This window comes from Eulemur rufifrons, chromosome 2 (genome assembly GCF_041146395.1).
Source record: "Eulemur rufifrons isolate Redbay chromosome 2, OSU_ERuf_1, whole genome shotgun sequence".
Lineage (NCBI taxonomy): Eukaryota > Metazoa > Chordata > Mammalia > Primates > Lemuridae > Eulemur > Eulemur rufifrons.
In genome coordinates this window covers 12,616,694-12,639,008 of record NC_090984.1, presented here as the reverse complement: position 1 = coordinate 12,639,008, position 22,315 = coordinate 12,616,694, and the positions used below count along the sequence as shown (strand labels likewise).

At 37.8% G+C, this 22,315-nt stretch overlaps 1 protein-coding gene and 1 pseudogene across 1 annotated transcript; one reads left to right on the top strand and one right to left on the bottom strand.

The window, feature by feature from the left end:
- Positions 1–1,590: 1,590 nt before the first annotated feature.
- On the bottom strand, positions 1,591–1,958 carry LOC138400903 (large ribosomal subunit protein eL42-like; annotated as a pseudogene).
- Positions 1,959–4,440: 2,482 nt separating this feature from the next.
- Positions 4,441–18,185, top strand: ZNF177 (zinc finger protein 177). The gene is made up of 9 exons (XM_069496054.1): positions 4,441–4,689; positions 5,481–5,566; positions 6,162–6,288; positions 6,696–6,776; positions 7,344–7,426; positions 7,963–8,068; positions 15,767–15,862; positions 16,367–16,449; positions 16,931–18,185. The coding sequence occupies exons 1-9, from the start codon at positions 4,662–4,664 to the stop codon at positions 18,038–18,040; spliced, it is 1,800 nt and encodes a 599-aa protein (XP_069352155.1). The 5' UTR covers positions 4,441–4,661; the 3' UTR covers positions 18,041–18,185.
- Positions 18,186–22,315: the final 4,130 nt, after the last annotated feature.

Sequence of the window (22,315 nt, the reverse complement as noted above, 5' to 3'; positions counted from 1 at the left end):
AGAGTCACAGGCTAAGAGCAAAGGAATTGTTTTCAGTTGGCCGCACTCTGATTAAGGAGACTTCAAGAACCTGGTCCTGACCAAATGGTGAAAGCAAGAGAGAAATTAAACAGTCTAGAGAATGAGAGGTGATTCTGTTTGGTTTCAGGCAAGTTGAGGAAAAAGTTATCTTGTTTAGGTCCTAATTTTGCCCTTTGAGGAGTCAACATAAAGCTGAGGGGGCTGGCAAAATCTGAGGTGTTTCCTCACCCCTTGCTGCAAGGATGACGGGTCCTTTCTCCATAGGGATGTGATTTTAAAAAGTCACATCCCTAGTACTAACCACCTTCCACATAGAATGCCAACCAATAAATGTAGGAGTGAGGAAATTAAAACATCACCATTTGGTAATCATCATATAATAATAATCCAGTGAGGACACTTCATTGAATGGATATTTTTTATGATAATTCAATGAGGAAACTTCAATGGATATTTTTTTTCTCCTCAAGTAAGTAACTTGACCCCCAACTTCACATCCATCATAAAAGTTTAAGTGGATTCTAGACATCAACGTGAAAGCAAACTAATTAAACTTCAAGAAAATAGCATAGCATATCTTCATGGCCTTAGGGGTTGGGAAGTACTTCCTTAAATAAGATATAAATATGACTAAGTATAAAGAAAAGATATATAAACTGAACTACATTAAAATTGAAAACATTTGTTCATCAAAATATACCTGTAAGAAAGCCTTAGAATGAGAAGGGAGAATTCCTACACATGGAACTGACAAAAGACTTGTATCCAGAATATATTAAGAACTCTTATAAATTAATTCCAAAAGTTCAAACATTCCAGTAGAAAAATAATGAGGTTTGAGCAGGCTCTTAACAAAACTGTAGTAATGGACAATAAACATGAAAAATAAAGTTTTTTATCCTCATTTAGTAATCAGGCAAATGTAAAGTAAATCTACCACTGCATACACATCAAAATGGCTAAATGCCAAAAAAGTGACAATACCAAGTGTTAAAGATAAGGCAGAAGCTGGAATTTGCATACACTGCTTGTGGGAGGTGTAAAATAGAAATGTGTTTTGAAAAACAGTTTGGCATTATCTATTAAATTCGAACATAGGAATATATCCTTAAATACAACCATATCACAGCATTGAGCTGTGATAAATTAAGCAACTCAAATGCCCATCAATACAAGAATACAGAAATAAATTGTGATATGTGGGTTGAATATGCCTTATCTGAAATACTTAGGACAAGAAGTGTTTCAGATTTTGGATTTTTTTCACTTTTTGGAATATTTGCATTATGTTTACCGGTTGAGCATCCCAAATCCAAAGTGCTCCAGTGAGCATTTCCTTTGAGCATCCTGTCAGTGCTCAAAAAGTTTCAGATTTTAGAGTATTTTGGATTTCAGATTTTCAGATTAGGGATCCTCAACCTGTATTTATGTTATGGAGTAGGTTTTGTTTTGTGGTTTTTGTTTTTTTTTTTTTTTTTACCATAAATTTTCCCCCGCAAGGGTAATTTTATTGATGGCTCTAGTTTATTCTCTCCCAAAAGACTAACGGCAACCAAATGAAGTAATTAACATAACCTCAAGATTTTATCGTCTTCATAATAAAACAAAAGACGCTTAGAACTGGATCACTTGGCCCTTTCTCTTCTTATCTCCTCCCAGTTCGAAATGCTTGCATCTCTTAATAGCCAGCATTCTCTTAGATCTGCAGTTGGGCTCAACACACTCAAGCCTCAGCACAATCTTCTTTGTAGTTTTTTAGCCTTTTTCTGGAAAATCGGCTTAGTCTGCCCACCATAGCCACTCTGCTTCCTATCATAACGGCGCTTTCCCTGGGCATACAGAGAATCCTTGCCCTTCTTGTACTGTGTCACTTTGTGGGGTTGATGCTTGCTACATTTCTTACAGAAAGTCCGGCGGATTTTAGGAACGTTCACCATGTTTGCGTGCGCGCTATGGGCCTGGAGTAGTTTTTAGTAAAAGGAAAAGAACTTATTACACATACATGCAACAATGTGAATGAATCTCTCACACACAATGTTGAATGAAAGAAGCTAGACACAAACTAATACATGCCATGTGATTTCATTTACATGAAGTTAAAAACATACAAAATTATGCTGTCAGAATAGTGCTTCCCATTTGGGGAAAAAAAAGGTAATGGTTTAGATGTGGCATGATGAGTGTGTCAGGCTGTAGAAATTGATAATGTGCTGTACATTTATTCTGCCTTTTTTTTTTTTAATATATACATATTTATAATAGACAAGAATCTCATCTATTGCCCAGGCTGGTCATGAACTCCTGGGCTCACATGATTCTCCCACCTCAGTGTGCCAAGTATAGCTGGGACTACAAATGCAAATCACTGCACCTAGTTTTGAATATATATTTCAATAAAATATAAAGTAGACAAATTTTGGGTAATGCCTGATTCGGCACTCCATCCATACATTTTTTTACCCTCTGTTAGGACCTCGGGATGTTAAAACCTTTAGATAAAATAAATTTAACAGAGTTTATTCAAGCATGAAAAGATTCATGAGTAAGTCAGTTCTCAGAACCTCAGAAGAGGCTTGGGGAGTTCAACGTTAGCAGTATGCCCAGCTGGATTTCATAGGCTGAATGTGGAAGCAAAGTAAAGAAATTATTTAATTGGCTACAGCTAGGCATTTGCCTTATTTGGGTGTAATCCATTGGAAAGTTCTTAGACGGACAGCTAGGTTGGCTGTTTGTGATTAGCTCAAGCTTGGTTTAGTGTATGTTTGTTTTTTTCAAATTTAATCAGTTTCAAGGAATTCTTCCAAGTTTTGGTTTACTTGTGTAAGGGGTCCAGGCACAGAAACAACCCCAGGCTAAATGGCTTCTTGCTTATTGTGCTTTAACAGAGGAGAGAGTCAGATCTGTGTGTGTGAGAAAACTCTGGTGTTTCTCTGTTGAAGTAGAGATATATTGAGATATATTCTGTGCTTATTTTGTGAACCATGGGAAATAATGCTTTGGATCAAAAGTTGACTATCACTGTTTTAGGCAAGCCAGGTGTCAGTTTTCAAGTGCCTTCTGAAATGGTTATTTTCCTGTTGTAATTATCTTGCCCAGAACCAGTTCTGAGTGTGTAAATACAAATTTGTTGGGGGGAGGGGCTGGAAGTAGGAGATGATATTCCTTATTCATTCATCTACTTGACTTTTCCCCATCTACTTTATCAGCTGATATAGTACATATTTATGTGTTTTATCTGCTTAGCCTTTTGGAATGTGAGATACCTAAGGTGTAGGACATTTTTTTGTATAGTTGACTGCTCTCTCCCTAGTGTCTGGTATATTACCTGGCAAAAAGAAGGCCCTTCATAAGTCTTTGCAGAATAAATGAAAGCATAAGCCAGAGGTAAGGACTTGAAGGGAGGCAACCCGGCCTACATGGCTTTGCCAGCTGGAGGAGCTCAAAGATGCGTGAATTCAGTAAACCATATGTGTTGAGGGTCCTCAAGACCACCCTTGTGCTCAGTGATTTACAAGAAGCCCTGACAAGATTCAGAAGCTATTAGAGCATGATTATAGTTTATTAAAACAAAAGGATACACATTAGAATCAGCACACGGAAAAGATGCATGGGTTGAAGTCAGAAGAAATCAAGCTTCCAGGTGTCCTCTCCCAGTGTAGTCACATGGGCAGCACCTAATTCTTCTAGTAACAGTGTGTAACATCCATGAGAAGTGTTGCCAGCCGGGGAAGCTCACCTGAACTTTAGTGTCCAGCGTTTTTATTGAGGGTTAGTCACGTAGGCATTCAATGCCTCTGTGACTTACTTCATCCACTCAGGCCTAGCCTCCCAAAGTTCAACCTCATTCATTGTTGCCCTGAGCCTCAGTTGTGCAAAAACAGGTTTTCCACATAAATCAGACTCATTAGCATAAACTGTCTGGTGATACTAGTAGTGTGATTCAAGACCTGAAGCATACTACTTCGGGTCTTGAACCTGAAGCACTTATTGGACAAGATATTCCGTGGACTGAGAGGTCATCTCCTGAACTGAACCAGGTTCAGTCCTGAAGACACATCTTTCTCAGGAAGGTGTAGGTTTGGGGCAACCTAGGCCTGTTGAGTTAACCTTTCTGCACATCATTTCATGACCATCTTCTGGTCATGTTGGAGAATAACAACCTTAGGATTTTAGGCTTTGAGTCAAAGTAAACTGCGTTCAAATTCTAGCTCACTACTTCCTAATTGGTGCTGTTAGATCAATTACTGTTATTGTCTGAGCTTAGGTTTCCTCAACTATTGAATGACAGTAACAAAAATTGCTTTGATAATCATATGAACTTATCCTACTACCGTTTCTGGCACATAACAGGTACTCAGTAAATGGCAGTTGATATTTATGTATTTATATCCATGTGGCATTGTGTTCTATAGATTTTGATGGCATTCCCATGAATAGCTTCATCTGCAGAGTGATGACTAATGAATGATGCATCATGACAGATGAATAATGCCTGCTGCTTAAAGATTGACAGGATGAGGCAAGATTCTCACTACTTAATCAAGAGGAATTGAGGTTGGCCTATCCATAAATTCAAACCCTGTCTTGAAGAGACTTTGGGAACAAGATGATCAGGCAGATTTTACCAACAGACTCGCAGGATGCCAGCCATTTATCTTTCCCTTGGTGGTAAGTCCTTTTTGATGGTCCTTTGAGACCCTGCTGTATCTAGCCTGTGAACAACTTGTCTTATGATCAGGGTCTAGGATCTAAGTAGCCCTGCTTCTGAGCTACGAGGGGTAGGGGTGTGTTGTATGCTAACATAGATATGAATATTCTGTTGCCTAAATCCTGGGATTTGGGAAGGAGGAGTAAGCATGACTGCTTTTGTGGAGGAGGTTCTGCTTAAATCACATGATGACTTTCATCATTTTTGGCCAAAAATAAAAAAGTCTGGCTGAGCACGGTGGCTCATACGTGTAAACCCAGTGGTCTGGGAGGCCAAAGTGGGAGGATTGCTTGAGGCCAGGAGTTCAAGACCAGCCTGAGCAAGAGCAAGAGCTCCATCTCTACAAAAAAATAGAAAAATTAGCCATGGTGGCATGTGCCTATAATCCCAGCTACTTGGGAGGCTGAGGCAAGAGAATTACTTGAGTCCAAGAGTTTGAGGTTGCAATGAGTTGTGACAACACCACTGTACTGTTGCCCAGATAACAGAGCAAGACTGTCTCAAAAAAACAAAAACAAAGTGTTAACCATTCATTTGTCTATAAAATGAGATTATTATAGTCTTTCTCCTGGTTATCAAAGCCTAAAGCACCTTTTCTGGCATCAGGTGGGACAGGCTGCTCGGGCATTTTATCGCAACTGTGTGTGTGCGTATGTGTATATGTATTTTCACTTAGAATTAGTGTAAAGTGGTTTCTGGGCTTAAAATATGGGCAGCCTGGGTTCTCAGGGGTTTTTTTCTTCTTCTTAAGATCATTTGCAAGACATTTTCTGTCTTCATGAGGCAAAATCTGTTGAGGAAAGGATGGTGGCTGGGTGGTCAACAAATTATTCTCAGGTAAGTAAGAAATTGATTTTTGTATAGAAGCATCTGTTTCTTCCTACCAAGTGGATGTGTTTCCTTCTAGTGAAACAGAGCTCCTTCAATCAAATAGGGCCTGCTTGGGGACTAAGTCTCTAGTCAGATTTCTTCAGTTGACAGGGCCTCTCATGTGGTTAGCAGATTACATAGGGATCCTGTTATCTAGTATTTACTAATTTAATCTGACTCTCATCCATGCTAGCTGTGTGCTTTCATTTTGCTATGATAGACACTAAGGGAGAGAATGAACATATACATAGAGAATTTGTGTTGCCACTGGAGCATTTATTTCAGTGTCTGTAATGTGCTCAGGACTATACTAAAATCTGTCAATAGAGAAAAATAAGGCCAGAAGAGGTCACAGTCCAGTTTGTGGTGAGGTACATTCAGTTGATGCTCTTAAAGCTGTGTGACTAGATAAGATCACCAGTCAGTATGTAGAGATAAGAGGACTGAGGACCGTTGAGTGCTAGAGACCACAGAACCCTGTCAAGACATCAGCTCCCTCATTCTCCAGTGAACATGATGGAGAAGGTACTTGCCTGATGCCAACATATGTGTGATGGTTTAGGACTCAGTGACCTTTGAGGATGTGGCTGTGCACTTCACCCAGGAGGAGTGGACTTTGTTGGATCAAACTCAGAGGAACTTATACAGAGATGTGATGCTGGAGAACTACAGGAATCTAGTTGCAGTAGGTAAGGCTGATACCATTCCTTCATTTAGTCTTTTTCTGGAACAAATATTTCTTAAGTAACTGTATTTTCCTCATGAAAATGAAAATCTGTTCATTGTACTGGCTATGTTTTCTCTATGAAGAAAAGGCTTAGGGTTTCTTAAATGTGTATACAAGCTTAAGCCTGTGTTTCAAGGGAAGGATCACCTGTCTTTTTGGTACACAATGAAAGAGAGAGTCTTTGCAGTTTAGGTTCATTTGAAGGTTTACCAGTTAATGAATTTTGGCATGAACATTTTGTTGTTTCTCCAAGTTATACCTGACAGTGTTCAGAATGACTGAAAAGCAGAATCTTGGCCCCTGATTTATGGAGATATTTGTCATCCCTTGGCCATTCTTCTTACATCATTCATCTTTCCCTGAAAGCAGGGCACCAGCTGTGCAGACCTGGTCTGATTTTTCAGGTGGAACAAGGACAAGAGCTCAGGACAATGGAGAAAGCTCTCCAAGGTGAGGGAGAAGACAGATGTGATTCTTTATGAGAAATAACCCTAATCGGTGAGAGGTGCAGTCCATTTGGAAATGTTAAGTAGGATGCTTTTGAAGATGCACTTTTTTTTTTTTTGAGAATATTGAGGCCATTTGGTTTCTGAGGTTCCTTGGGTAACTTAGACTTCTCTTTGTCTTTCTCTTTCCATCTATCTTTGAAACTTTCTTTTAACCTGACAATAAGATCTCTCCCATTTCTTCTTTAAATTCATCATTTGCATTTAGCTCTTTATCCATTTCCTTTCAACTTTGTTTCTCTGGCTATACCTGTTTTTTGTTCACTATCAGTCTCAACATTTAGAGAATCATTTCTTGGTAAATCACCTACCAGTTTGACCTCAGCACCTTACTGTTGCCAACCTCTTAATACAGCCAAGTTTCTCAATCTGTTTCCCTTTTTTGTTGTTTTTTTAAAAACTATATTTTAAGACAGTGTTTGAAAATATATATGCATTGGTCTTGCATTAACATCTTTCTTTTATCATTTATTTCTTTAAGAACTTAAATTTTGTTTTCATCTTATTTCAGATTGGGAGATTTGTATTAATACCAAATGGTCAGCACCTCAGCAGAATTTTTTGCAGGGGAAAACATCCAATATGGTGGAAATGGTAAGATTCACAAGATATAATTTCTTGCCTTCCACATTAGAGGAAGAATGGAAATTCCATAAAATAGAAAATCTGCACAATAATCATGAGAAATAATTAAAACTAGTCTTATTCAACTGAAAAAAAAAAAACCCATCTCTCAGAGAGACTCTGAGCATCATCAATTTGACAATCAAAGCATCCCTCAAAATGTATTTCTTTACCAAGTTCCTTCAACTAAACAATCTCATGTAGCTAACTTATAAGAAGTTTTAGATAAATAATTTGGTCTTGGGCTGTTACAAGTTAAACTGTATTAGGAGCCCAGTGAAGGTAAAGAATATAACAGAACTTTCCAACAGAATAGTCACTTCATTCTTCTTGAAAGCACTTAGGTCTGGAACCATGCATTGCAGTAAAAATGGTAGGAAAAAACAACTTCAATCATACTAATTTATTTTCTATAAATAAAAGAATTCATGGTAAAGAGGGGAATCTCTGAATGAAATAAATTTGCAAAAACTTTTATAAGTTATTACTAATCTCTTCTTCAACAGGAGAGAAACTACGTTGGAGAGGAACTGTTTAACCGATGTGAAAAAGCTTTGAGTGAACACGCATGCCTTAAGACTGACAGGAACACTTACTTTAGAAAGAAAACTTGTGAGTGTAATCAGTGTGAAACAGCCTTCACAAAACACTCTGCTTTTACTCTGCATAAGAAAACTGATATTGGAGAGAAACTTCTTAAATGTAATCAGTGTGAAACAGCCTTCAGCCAAAATCCACATCTTCTGGTGTACAAGAAAACTCACACTCAAGAGAAACTATGTAAATGCAGTGACTGTGGAAAAGGCTTACCGTCCTCCTCACACCTTAGGGAATGTATAAGAATTTATGGTGAAGAGAGACCTTATGTTTTTAAGGAGCATGGGAAAGCCTTTTCTCATTCTACGGGCCTTTTTGTACACATGCAAACTCACAGAGGAGAAAAACCCTATGAATGTCAGAAAAGTGGGAAAGCTGTCACTCGGTCTTCATATCTTAATCCACATTTAAGAGCTCACAATAGAATGATGCCTATGGAATGTAAGAAGTTTGAGAAAGCCTTTGCTTATTCCCAAGGTTTTGCTAAACATGTGAGACTTAACAATAGAAGGAAACACTATGGTTGCAAGGAATGTAGCAAAGAGTTTACTTGTTTCTCAAAACTTAACATTCACATGCGAGTTCACACTGGAGAGAAACCATATGAGTGTAATAAATGTGGGAAAGCCTTCAGTGATTGTTCAGGTCTTATAAAACACAGGCGAACTCACACTGGAGAAAAGCCTTATGAATGTAAGGAATGTAGAAAAGCCTTTGCCAGCTCCTCCCATCTTACTGTACATATGAGAACTCATACTGGTGAGAAGCCTTATCAATGTAAGGAATGTGGTAAAGCCTTTAGTAATTCCTCTTGCTTTAAAAGTCACATGCAGACTCACCCTGGTGTAAAACCCTATGACTGCCAGCAGTGTGGGAAAGCCTTTATTCGATCCTCATTTCTTATTCAGCACTTAAGAAGTCACAGCGTGGAAAGGCCTTTTGAGTGTGAGCAATGTGGGAAAGCCTTTAGATACTCCTCACACCTTAGTCAGCATAGAAGAACACACACTGGAGAGAGACCATATAAATGTAAAAACTGTGGACGAGCCTTTACTATTTCATCAGGCCTTACAGTACACATGAGAACTCACACTGGCGAACGGCCCTTTGAATGTCAGAAGTGTGGGAAAACCTTTACTCGATCTACGTATCTTATTCGACATTTAAGAACTCACAGTGGGGAGAAGCCATACATAAGGAATGTAGGAAAACCTTTAGTAAGTCGTCATACCTTAGTGAATGTATAAGAATTCACACTTGAGAGGAGCTTATGCTTGGAAAGAATCTGGGAAAGCCACTACTTTCTCACACTTACTGAACATGTACCAATTCATATTGGGATTGTACACATTCATAAGGAATGTGGGAAGCTTTCTCTGGTGTCTCAAATCTCAAGAAGAGAAGCCATATGACTGTAAGGAATATGGGAAAGCCTTGGCTCATTCCACAAGCCTTACTTACTATTCGTGTGTCTACACATCTTAGAAAACAAACTGAGTGTAAGGAATGTAGGAAAACCTTCATTTGACCCTCACACTTTGAGTCTGTTTGAACTCATGCTAGAGAGAAACAGTATGATTGTGAGAAGGATGGAAAAGCTGCTTTTGGGCCAGATGTGGTGGCTCACACCTGTAATTCTAGCATTTTAGGAAGCCAAGGAGTGAGGATTGCTTGAGATAAGGAGTTCAAGATCAGCCTGGGCAACATAGAGAGATCTCCTGTCTACCAAAAAGAAATATATATATATATATATTAGCTGGGTATGGTGGTGCATGCTTGTAGTGCCAGCTACTCAGGATGCTGAGAGGGGAGGATCGCTTTGGTCCAAGCATGTGAGGCTGCAGCGAGCTATGATTGTGTCACTGCACTGCAGCCTGGGTGACAGAGTGAGACCCTACCTCCAAAAAAAAAAAAAACAAACAAAAACAAAACCCCCCAAAACAAGAACTGTTATTTTTCTCTGGTCTTGCTGAACTTCTGAGCACACTGGATGTAAAATGCAAGTCCTCTGGATGTAAGAGATGTGTTGGAACATTTCACTCTGCCTTATACCTACATATTCGGCTGTGATCTTACAGGTGTTAAAAATCCTATCAATTTAGGAAATGTGGAGATTTTTGTTTTTATTTTCTGCTTCAGCAAAGTGTAAAAGCACACATTACTAAGAAATCCAATGAGTGAAAGGGAGGTGGGAAAGGCCTTAATTTTTCTTTGTCATTAGGAAATGTGATCCACGCTGGAGAGGAACTGTGACTGTAGGGAAGGTGGAAAAGCCTTACTTTGTTAAGCCTAGTATTAATTTGCTGTACGTACAAAAGTCACACTGGAGAAATTGGAATGCTTTGGGTAAATATACATGTCTTAAACATATACATTTATTATAAAACACGATCTTTTCCAACTTAATGAAAAAAGTTTATTGACTTTTATTAATTTAATCCACATTTTTAGAGTTAATTTGTCAATATTAATTGTAACACTAAGAACATCAAGTAAGATTTTCAGAAAGCAGCTGCAGGCTTTAAGATAAAAATCTTAAAAGGTTTTTTATTAAAAATCTCAGTTACAAAAAGATTTTAAATAAAATCTGCTAGAGTAAGGAATTTAGAAAAGTTTTGTGGTACAGCCTCTTATTGCGTACAAGAAAATTGATACTGGCAGAGAAAATCAAATTTTTATTTAAATCATTTTGCTTTTTGGTGCATCCTTAAACTAGTGATGTTGAGCGCATGGTATCCGCTGAAGGCGTGTCCTCAAGAGCCCACCCCACACGGCCCCTGACTGGAAGCGCATGTGCGAATCCGCCGGGGGAGGGAGGGGTCAAGGGTACACTTTGCAGCCCCAGCCATTCGGAGCCAGGGCTCTTCCTCCCCAGACCTCGCCTGCTGCTTCTCGCTTGGGGTCTCCTGTTTCTCGCCCCAGGCCTCCTGTAGCCGGAGGTTCTTTCCAGAGCCCTGAACCGGCTGTTCCAGGTGTCTGTCCCCGGAGGAGGCCAGTGGCTTAAAACGGTCAGGGCGCGTCGCAGGGCCTTTCTCCATCCTCTTACTCTTCCTCTTTATAAGTCTCCGCAAAACCAGACCATTTTTCCTTCAGGAAAATGCCTTTTCCTGTACCTCACTTTCCTGCATTATTGAGGTATCTTGGTATTCTCGCTATCAGTTCACAGAGATCTCCCCTCTTTTTTTCCCTTCTGTTATGTGGCTGCACCTTCCTGCCGAATAGACGTTTGAGTTCCCATCTGAATGAGCTTGTGTGTGGTTCTTCACATTCATGGACTGAGGTCTTCAATGTCAATTTTTAGAAGTAAAGTTGTTGGGTCAAAGGATAAATGCATGTGTAATATTCCTAAATATTATCAGTTGCCCCACTTCGTGGGACTCGTACTCTTTTGAGGTCTCAGAGTGTAAATTTTGTATCCAGCAAGGCTGCAGGCCTCTCTTAATTTTCATTTTACCTGTAAATTATTTTGGATATTTATATACTGTCATGTCATCTATGAATAACAGGTTTATTCTTCCTTTACAGTCCTACCTATTATGTCCTCCTCTCCGACCCCCCAAATTTACCCTACTGCCTACGACCTCTAAAGATCAGAAGGAGCTATCCTGATCTTCCAGGTCTCAGGATGAAGGCTCTCTGCTTGTCACTACTTACATGTTTGTCATATGTTTTTGATAAAATTCTAAGTTTAAGGACATTCTTTTCTTTTCCTCATTTGCTAGGATTATTTTTATAACAGTGTTACTGACATAATATCACATTTATTTTATCCATTTAAATGTATAAATCAGCAGTTTTGGTATATTGACAGTTGTTGCAAGCATCACCGCCATCTAGTTCTAGAACATTTTCCTTGTCTTAAAAAGAAACCCTGTATTTATCAGCAGTCACTCCCCTCCCACTCCACTCCATTCCCTGGCAACCACTAAGAGGCTTTCTGTCTCTGTGGATGTGCCTGTTTTTGTTTTGGGGTGGTTGGTTGGTTTGGTTTGGTTTTTTTTTTTTTTTTTTTTTGACAGATTCTCACTCTGTTGCCCAGGGTAGAGTACCGTGGTGTCAGCCTAGCTCACAGCAACCTCAAACTCCTGGGCTCAAGCAATCCTACTGCCTCAGCCTCCCGAGTAGCTGGGACTACAGGCACACGCCACCATGCCTGGCTAATTTTTTCTATATGTATTTTTAGTTGTCTAGCTAATTTCTTTCTATATTTTTTTAGTAGAGACGGGGTCTTGCTCTTGCTCAGGCTGGTCTCGAACTCCCGAGCTCAAACAATCCTCTTGCCTCGGCCTCCCAGAATGCTAGGTGAATGTGCCTATTCTAAACATTTCATATACATGACCTCATATAATATGTGGTTCTTTGTGACTACTTTCAGTTAACACAATGGTTTCAAGGTTTATCTGTAGTGTGCATCAGTACTTTGTTCTTTTTTATGGTTAAATAATATTGCATTGTATGGATATACCATATTTTAGTTATCCATTCATCAATTGATGGACATTTGGGTTGTTTCCCCTTATTTCAATTTTCCCTCAACAAAAAATAAGAGTTACAGTTTCCCCACACCCTCACCAACACTAATTTGTCTTTTTAATTATGGCCATCTTAATGGGTGTGAAGTATCTTATTGTGGTTCTGCTGTGCATTTCTCTGATTGGTAATGGTGTTGAGTATCTTTTCATGTGCTATTGTTGACCTTTGTAGCTCCTTTAGAAAAACGTTCGTGTAGATCATTTGCCTGTCTTTTGAGTTGTCTTTTAAAAATTCAGTTGGCTGAATTAAATGCAGCTTAAAATTTTTCAGGCTGAAAAAATTTTAAGTTATTTTAAAAATCATGTTGTGAATGATTTTTATCATTTTTACTCTGTGATTTAGATGATCATAGAGTTTTTAACTATGATCTGTTAACAAAAAAATAATGTTGATTGATTTTCTAATAGTAAGCTTCTCTCACATTCCTGGGGTAAACCCAACTTGATTCTGTTGTATTATTTATCAGACTTATTTCCTTTAAAATATCTGAATCCATATTTATTGAAATTTGCCTATAGTTTTGTTTTCTTACAATGGCCTTGTCACATTTGATATGAATATGCCAATCTCAAAGAGTATTCTTCCCTTAATATACTCTTAATCAGAGTAATCCTTTTGATAAGTCACACTATTTTGTGAAATTACTTTAAAAGTGACTGTTTTTTTCCCCATGGTAATACTGTGTAAGCTACTGTAATAGAATAATAAAAAATATAAACATGACATTTTGAATCATGCATAATTCTGGGATTTTGCACAAAGGCTAAATTAAATAAAACCTTCCAAATACCTAGTTCTTGCCTTACAGATTTGATAAATTATTATTACCTACACTTATATTTAATGTAAATCTTAGTGACCAATTACATAGAAGTATAATTTAAGTAACCAGGATCTTCATAAATGTGTCTAATCTCTGGAACATTTTCATTCAGACTGGAATTCTTACTTTGAATGGCATAAGTGACCAATAAAGTCTTTGATCCTGGTGGGTTTTTTCTTGGGGGGTGGGTTGCGTTTTGGGGTGGTTTTGTGAAGAAAATTGAAACATCTAGTTTTTGGGTTTTTCTTTTAGGAATTGGGGCAGTGATTTATTGTTACTGGGGAGACCTAGAGCCTCTCTGAAGGGATCGGGAATAGTCCAGATTCTTCTTTTTTTTAATATTTTTAAAATTGTAAAAATACATAAAGCAAAATTTGCCATTTTAAATGTACAATTCAACGCCATTAATTGTATCACCATGTTATACAATCATCATCATCTAGTTCATTTTTTTTTTTGTCATTATTATAGGACTATTCTGTTTATTTTTGTGTAGTTAGTTTTGATAAGTTATATTTCTGTAGGAATTAATTTATCTCCTGAGTTTTTAATTTGGTTGGCATAAAGCTATTCATAATAAAAGTTATAATATCTTATTTGTTTAATCTCTGCGACATCTATACTTATGTTCTTTTTCTCCCTTTGTCTTGAAGAACTTTTGCCTGATTCTTTTCCTGTTAGTTTTCAAAGGACCAGATTTTTGCTTGACTGATCCTGTTACTGTTTTCTAGTTCATCATATTCTCTTTTTGCTATTCCGTTTTTAACCTCTTAAGTTGGAAACTTCAGTCATTAATTTTTAACTTTGCTTTTCTAATACAGCATACAAAACTTACTTTTTTCCTTGTAGTTGTATCCTACAAGTTTTGGTACCTAGAACTGATCAATAACCATAGTGTTATGTATCTTCTAATTTTTTTTACAAAACCATAAGTTAATGTAAGTGTGATATTTTCTAAATTCCAATTATGTGGCTTTTTTCTATGGATTGAACCATATAAACTGCTAATATTCAACCATGTTTTTTTTCAAACTACAAAAACAGCAATCTCATATGGTTTGCCATAATAAGTTTCTTTAGTTATTAACTTATAACTTAATCACATTGTGGTCAGAGAAAATGTCTGTATAGCAAATCTTTGAAAGGTTTAAAGACTGCTTTATAGTATAGCCATAAGGTCAATTTTTGTAAACATTCCACATGTGCTTCAAAAGAATGTATGTATCCTCCATTTCTTCAATAGTGTCTCTTAAGTGTTATAGGTTACGCTTGCTCACTGTACTGTTCAAATCTTCATATCCTCTTTTGTTCTTATGATCTATTACTGAGAGCAGTGTTTTAAAGTTTCTTACAGTGATGGCAGTTTGTTTTCTTCTTTAATTCTGCTAGCTTCTGCTTTATAAATTTTATGAGACTATTTTTTATTGTATACAACCCTGTAATCACTTTATATCTTCCTAATTAATCAAACCTGGTTTCCTAATGTCATTAACTGTAGTTGTGCCTTTTGTCTTAAAATGTCTGGAATTAATTTAGCCAAACAAACTTTATTTTGCTTAATATTCAACTGTTCTTTTTTATTTATTTTAATTTTATTCATTGTGCCTGGGCTGGGAATTAAATTGTTTATTTTTGAGACTCAGTCTTTCTGTGTTGTTGTAGGTTTTAGTGCATCTAATAAAACAGCATAGACCTGGAATTTATCTTAACACAAGAATCTTTCCTTTTATACTGTAGAGTTTAGCCCATTTACCTGTACCTTAAAACATTGACTGCCACACTAGAAAATAAAATTTTTTCCTTGGGGCCACAGTGTTTTATTATGAAAATAGAATCAAAACTTTGAAAACAAAACAATCCTTTCTAATTTAATGAAAAACAAAGTTACTGACATATTAATTTAATCCACATTTTTAGAGTTAATTTGTCAATATTAATTGTAACACTAAGAACATCAAAAAGTAGTATTTTCAGAAACTAACTGCAGGGTTTTGCCCAGGTTTTGCTTCACAGAATGGCAAGACAGTGGCAAACACAAAATGGAATGGTCCCTGCCCTGGTGGGGCAGTCTAATGACTTTCCATGAAAATGCACTGATTTCATTGTCTCTTCATTAAGAGCTTTGGGTAATTTGCTATCTGTCTTGTCTTGGGCATGGGTTGGGTCAGTTCCATATGGGGAATGGAGTGTTTGCTTTTTCGTCCTCATGAAAGAGCCGTGCTCTGATTGTGTTGCTGATCCTAGTTGCACTTGACTATAGTAAGAATGCTTTAAGGCCAAAGTATGGGAATCAGTTTTGTGGAATGTCTTCTTTATTCCACACAGTCCTCCCACATCATGTGTCTTTCCTCATAAAGCAGGGTATCAGCTCTGCAAACACAGTCTGATCTCCAAGGTGGATCACGAAGAGCTATGGACAGAGGAAAGAGGAATTCTCCAAGGTGCTTGTACAGGTGAGCCCTGGGCAGAAAGTTGTCACTGTGTGCAGCAGCCTTGCCAGCGAGGATTGGTACATTTGGGAATGTCAGTCAGTGGGAAAAAGAAGGCTGAGGCCTTAATGTAAGCCTTCCTTCCTCTATTACATCTATTCAGTCATTCATGCTTTCACTATCAGAGAAGGAACAGTTTTCCTGTGCAAGTACATTTTCATGAATGCTTTTTGTTCAGCTCTTCTTATTTTGCTTTCCCAATAATGCTCTCTCTTTTTTTTCAAACCTCCAGAATCCTATCTAACTAAAATATCTCCCATATAGACTGCTTGTTCTTATCATAGGCTCTTCCCAGGGCCAAACTCCTAAAATTATTCTTTGGGTCACTAGTTGAGTCTTCTCTGTCACTTTTTCATCCTCTATTTAGTGTTATTATTTGGTAGCAAATTAATAGGATCTGCATCCTTTTTTTCTTTCATCCCAGCCTTTTCCTGCAATAATTACAAATTTTTCCCTGTGCTATTTCAGACTGGGACACTCAACTGAAATTAAAAGATGCAACTCCTATGCAGGATGTTCCTGGGGAAAAAACATCCAACAGCATAAAAATGGTAAGACTTACTGGGAATGATTCGTGGTTCTTTACAGAAGTCTGCGGATTTCCATGAGTTAAAGAGAGTGGAGGCACCAATCTTTCACCAGAAAGTTATGACTCTCATGTAATTGGAGAAGTCTCTAGACCAAGTTTAAGACTTGCTGCCTTACAGAAAATAACCACAAGTAAACATTTACTTAAATGTGATTCCAGTGTTAAGTATTTAACACATAATTTATTCCTTATTTATTAATAGAAAAACTCTGTATTTAAGAAGCCCTTTCTTGGGAAGTAATACAGTAAAGCCTTAGAACACTGATCTTATTCAACCTGGAAAAACGAATAGGGCAGAAATCATACACACACACTGAAAATGATAAACATATTGGTCATAATCCTGTGCTTCCATATATGACAGAATCCACATGGAAGAGAGTTCCTATGAACATGATGAAAGTGAGAAAGCCTTTAGTCACCACTTACTCCTTCTTCAACAGGCACGAACTCAACCTGGTGAGAACCCCCTGGAATGTAATAATTCTGAGAAATTCAGAAAGAACTCTCAGCTTTTTTGTACAAGCTATTGCAAGGGAGAGACATTCCATAAATATACAGAATATGGCAAAGTCTTTGGATATCTCTCAAGTCTTAGTAGTCATGTAAGTACTCAAAATGGGGAGAAAAGTCTTGGATTTAGTGATTGTGGAAAAGCTTACAATCAAGAGTCATCCCTTAGGAAACACTTAAGAAAGCTTACAGGAGACAAGGCTCATGAGTGTGATGAATGTGGTATGTCCTTCAGCCTACACTCATCCTTCTCAGTAAATGAGCAAATACCTACTGGAGAGAAACTCAATGAATGCAGTGATGATGGAAAAAGGTCCTCCCTTAGTGTCTACAGCAAATTACAGACCAAGAAGGAGAGCCTGGAATGTAATGAACATAGAAAAGCTTTCACTGACCTTTTGTCCCTTCAGAAATGTGTCAGAACTCACACTGGAGAGAAACCCTATGAATGTAGTGACTGTGGAAAAGCCTTCATTTTTCAGTCTTCCATTAAGAAACACATGAGATCTCACACTGGAGAGAAACCTTATGAGTGTAATCATTGTGGAAAATCCTTTAGTCAGAGCTCTCATCTTAATGTGCACAAAAGAACTCACACTGGAGAAAAACCCTATGACTGTAAGGTATGTGGGAAGGCTTTCACCGTTCCTTCCTCCCTTCAGAAACATGTGAGGACCCACACTGGAGAGAAACCCTATGAATGCAGTGACTGTGGAAAAGCCTTTATTGATCAGTCTTCCCTTAAGAAACACACACGCTCTCACACAGGAGAGAAACCTTACGAGTGTAATCAGTGTGGAAAATCCTTCAGCACGGGATCTTATCTTATTGTGCACAAGAGAACTCACACTGGAGAGAAAACCTATAAGTGTAAAGAATGTGGGAAGGCCTTTAGGAATTCCTCTTGCCTGAAAGTACACATGAGAACTCACACTGGAGAGAAGCCTTATAAATGTATTCAGTGTGAAAAAGCGTTTACCAGAAGCACTAACCTCATAATGCACAAGCGAATACATACTGGGCAGAAACCCTATGAATGAAATGACTGTGGGGACAGTGTGTTGTCCTCATGCCTCCTTCCTCATTTTAGAACTCACACTGGAGAGAAAGCCCCTTGTGCCCAATGTGGAAAAAGCCTTCTAGCACAACCCTTGATATATAAATGTTATGGTTCTGTGACTTTATACCAGAGGGTGTTTCATCCATAAAAGTGCCATAACTTATTAATTTATAAGTATTAAAGATTATATATCACTAAATTATGCTTGACTTACATCACAAAAGTTTTGATATGTAGTAGTATTATAATTAAGTACTAAATATTGTCTAATTCACATCAAGATGTGTTGGGCCCACAAGTTATCATTTAGTTTACCTGCATCATGGACAGAATGCATGGTCTTCGTGATATAGATTCAGACAGAAAATTGTTGGAGACTTGCTGTGTGGCACACTGTGGCAGACAGAACTAGTTGTTGTCTCAACGTCCATTCCTCCCTTCTTCCTTAAAGTAACAAACTTAGAGTTTTGTTCAAGTTGGCGCTGTGGACAGTTTTTTTAAGGACACATCTTCCAGCTTTCCTTGCAGTTCTGAGTGACCAGATTTGTCCACAGTCCTGGCCATGAGAAGTAGGCAGAGGTTACCAGATGCAGCTTCTAAAGAAGCTCATGGAAATGGGAACATTTCTTCTGGCATTTTCTCTTCGCTGTTTTGCCCTTTGATCACTTCTTTCCTAGAAAATACCTACACCAAGAGAATGACAGTTACAGGATACTAATGATACAACAGGGGAGACACAATGTTATCTGGCACTAACTCTGGACTGCTTATTCATGTTACATGAGAAAAATAAACTCTTAACTCATTTAAACCACTCCTGTGAGAAGTTTCTCTTACAACTAGTGCCAACTATGATAGCAAATATATGGTCAAGTTTTATGAATCTTTCAAGTATTGTTGGAAACATTGTGTTTTCTAATTGTTGGATACAACGGGCTTTTTGGTGTATCCATTGGATACATCTTGTGTTTTTAAAATATGTACACTTACAAACTTTATCTCCTGATCTGTCATTTATTGAGAAAGGTATATTAAAATGCCACACAATAACTGTGGGATGTCAAATTATTTTTTTTAATTCTCTTATTTTGAGGCAGTACAATTGGGTGCATATAAGTGTACTCATTTTATATGTTTCTAATAAACTGTCCTTTTATTCTTACGTGATGCCCATCCTTTTACCCTAATGTGGAATAATCATTCATTCAATCAATATAAATGTGAGCTCCTGGCCTACCTAATGCCATCTTCTCTGTACCAACTTGTAAGGAGAATCAGGAGCAACTTACTCTTTCCTTAGAGCCACGTCAGTTATGCTGCTTCTTGCAATGACATGCACTGAATATCAATCATCTTGACATCCCACAACTTGTCCTCTGTATTAACTATTTTATGCTGATTGGACCTGATGAGAAGAAAGTAGCAAGTACTTTGGTGAGGAGGATGGGAAATAGACCCAAACATTCAGGCTCACTACCTTAGTAAAGTTTCAGGGGGTTCAACTGTCTGGAGCATGCCAAGATATTCCCTCCAATGTGAAAAAAAGTTGCTGCAACTCGTATCACCTACCACAAAGAAACAGCACAATGCTTGGAAGGATTTTTTGGTGGCACCATAATGACACATTTCAGTGTGCTACACTGACCCATCTACAGATGACCTACTAATGAATTCTACCCAACAGAAAAGAAACAAACAATATGGAAACACTTTGAGAATTTAGTAATACAACACATTCCAGCAATCTATGAGAGCGGTATAACCAGGGTGTCAAAACTAAACAAGGACAGAATAAAGCTTGAAACACTTCCACAGTAATTAAAGGTAAACAAAATAGTAGGAAATAAAAGGCGGCAACTAGGTACTTTTTAAAAAGAGAATCCATCATGTCCAATTTATGTTTACCCAGAAAGGCAAAGTTGATTTTACATTATAAAAATAAAAAAACACAATTTTTTTTCTTTTTTTTTTTAGACAGGGTCTTACTCTGTTGCCTGGGCTAAAGTGCAGTGGTATCATTATAGCTCATTGTAACCTCAAACTCCTGGGCTCAAGTGATCCTTCTCCCTCAGCCTCCCATGTAGCTGGAACTACCAGCATGTGCTACCATGCCTGGCTAATTTTTACTTATTTATTTTGTAGAGACAGGGTCTCACTATTGCCCAGGCTGGTCTTGAACTCCTGGCCTCAAGTAATCCTTCCACCTTGGCCTCCCAAAGTGCTAGGATTACAGGTGTGAGCCACTGCACCCAGCCATAATTCACTTTTTTTTTTTGGAGACAGAGTCTCGCTTTGTTGCCCAGGCTAGAGTGAGTGCCGTGGCGTTAGCTTAGCTCACAGCAACCTCAAACTCCTGGGCTTAAGCGATCCTACCGCCTCAGCCTCCCGAGTAGCTGGGACTACAGGCATGCACCACCATGCCCGGCTAATTTTTTCTATATATATTTTGGTTGGCCAGATAATTTCTTTCTATTTTTAGTAGAGATGGGGGTCTTGCTCTTGCTCAGGCTGGTCTTGAACTCCTGACCTTGAGCGATCCACCCGCCTTGGCCTCCCAGAGTGCTAGGATTACAGGCGTGAGCCACCGCACCCGGCCCATAATTCACTTTTTAAGTAGGCCCATTATTCACTCATTGTAATAATTATTAAGCACCTAGACTGAATGATTCAGTGTTCAAAGTATTTGATGCATTATTCAACAAACAGGATTACCTCAGCAGATTTAGAAAAAACTATTTTGTAAATTAAAGAGGTATTACTGAGAAAAACCTGTCAAAATATGGTAAAGACTATACCAAAGAAATACTTAACAGGAAACAATAAATTAATGGGAGAAAATAGAACATTCCTTTAAGGAAGATAACAAGAGTACTTGCTATTACAAACACTACTTAGTATTGTACTAGAATCTTAGAAAAGTGAGACTAGGAAAAGATATAAAAGGCATAAGGACCTAAAAGGTAGAAATAAATCTGTCATATGTACAATGATATAATTACCTAAATGGCAGATTTCAAAGAATCTATGTATAAAATGAAAATGTTTAATAAAATTACTGGATACCACTGTAATATCTTAACAATCAACTTGCAATTTATAATCAGGAATAGAAATAAAATTTTAAAGTTAATACCATTTACAATAGCAAAAATAGTACAGCATACAGAAGAATAAATAAAAACTTTACCAAAACTATTTTGGAGACCAAAAATATTGAAAACATTAAAGACAACCTCAACAAATTGAGACATTCAGTGAAAGACTCAATTTTGAAAAGACTTAATTCTCCTACACTGATTTAGAGATTCAAAAAGCTTCAATTAAAGTTGTATAGGTGCACTTCAAGATTAGCTGTAGAAGTCTACAGGAGACTGCTGAACCCACTGTAGTAACTAGGAAAACACGAATAAACTTACCAGCTATCTAATATCTTCAAAGACCCTGAAGATTTGTGGACACAAAAAGAGTACAGGAACTAAATGCCAGAGAAGAATGAGCCCCTCCTAGAACAGCAGAAATCAGTGGCGCTTTCTTCCCTGGAGGCATTTCCGTGGTCTAGGAACAGGCTGGTGGAGATAAGGCCTGCAACAGGAAAAGGAACTTTACTGGAGTCTGGAGAGACCAGCGAGACGTAATGGTCACAAATCCAGCATGACATTGTAACGTGGAAGATCCACAAGCATAAAAAATGTTCTCCCTCCCAGTGCCACTTATCCCCATGATGTTTTCACTGAGTGCACAGCAGCACAGGAGTCTAGCTAGGCACTAGCCTGGAGGAAATGGATGCCCCCTGGTGTCTCGTAGCACTTCAACTCCAAAGTCCTGCTTGAGGGCTTGGCCTGAAATAGTCATAGGAAAGATCTTACTCTCTATATGTTTGAAACCAGAGGTGAAACAAATTGTCCCACCTCAACCCCTGATTGGATCAAAGTGAGGAGCTTCTCACCTGAACTGCGTGACAGAGGAAAGGGAATGACCTTACAGGTGAAAATAATATTTTTTAATATCTGTGGTTCTTTTATATATAATATCCACATGCAGTTTAAAACATTACATGACATATGAAGCAGCAAGACAATGATATGAATCATCAAGGAAAAAAGGGCCAATAGAAATAGACCCATAGGTGATACAAGAAGTTGTAATTAGCAAAGACCTGTCATTCTAAAATAATTATCCACAGATATGTTAAACAAATTTGAAATGGATAAAAATATGTAAAAATGCAATATAGAAGTGGAATCTCTAAAGTTCA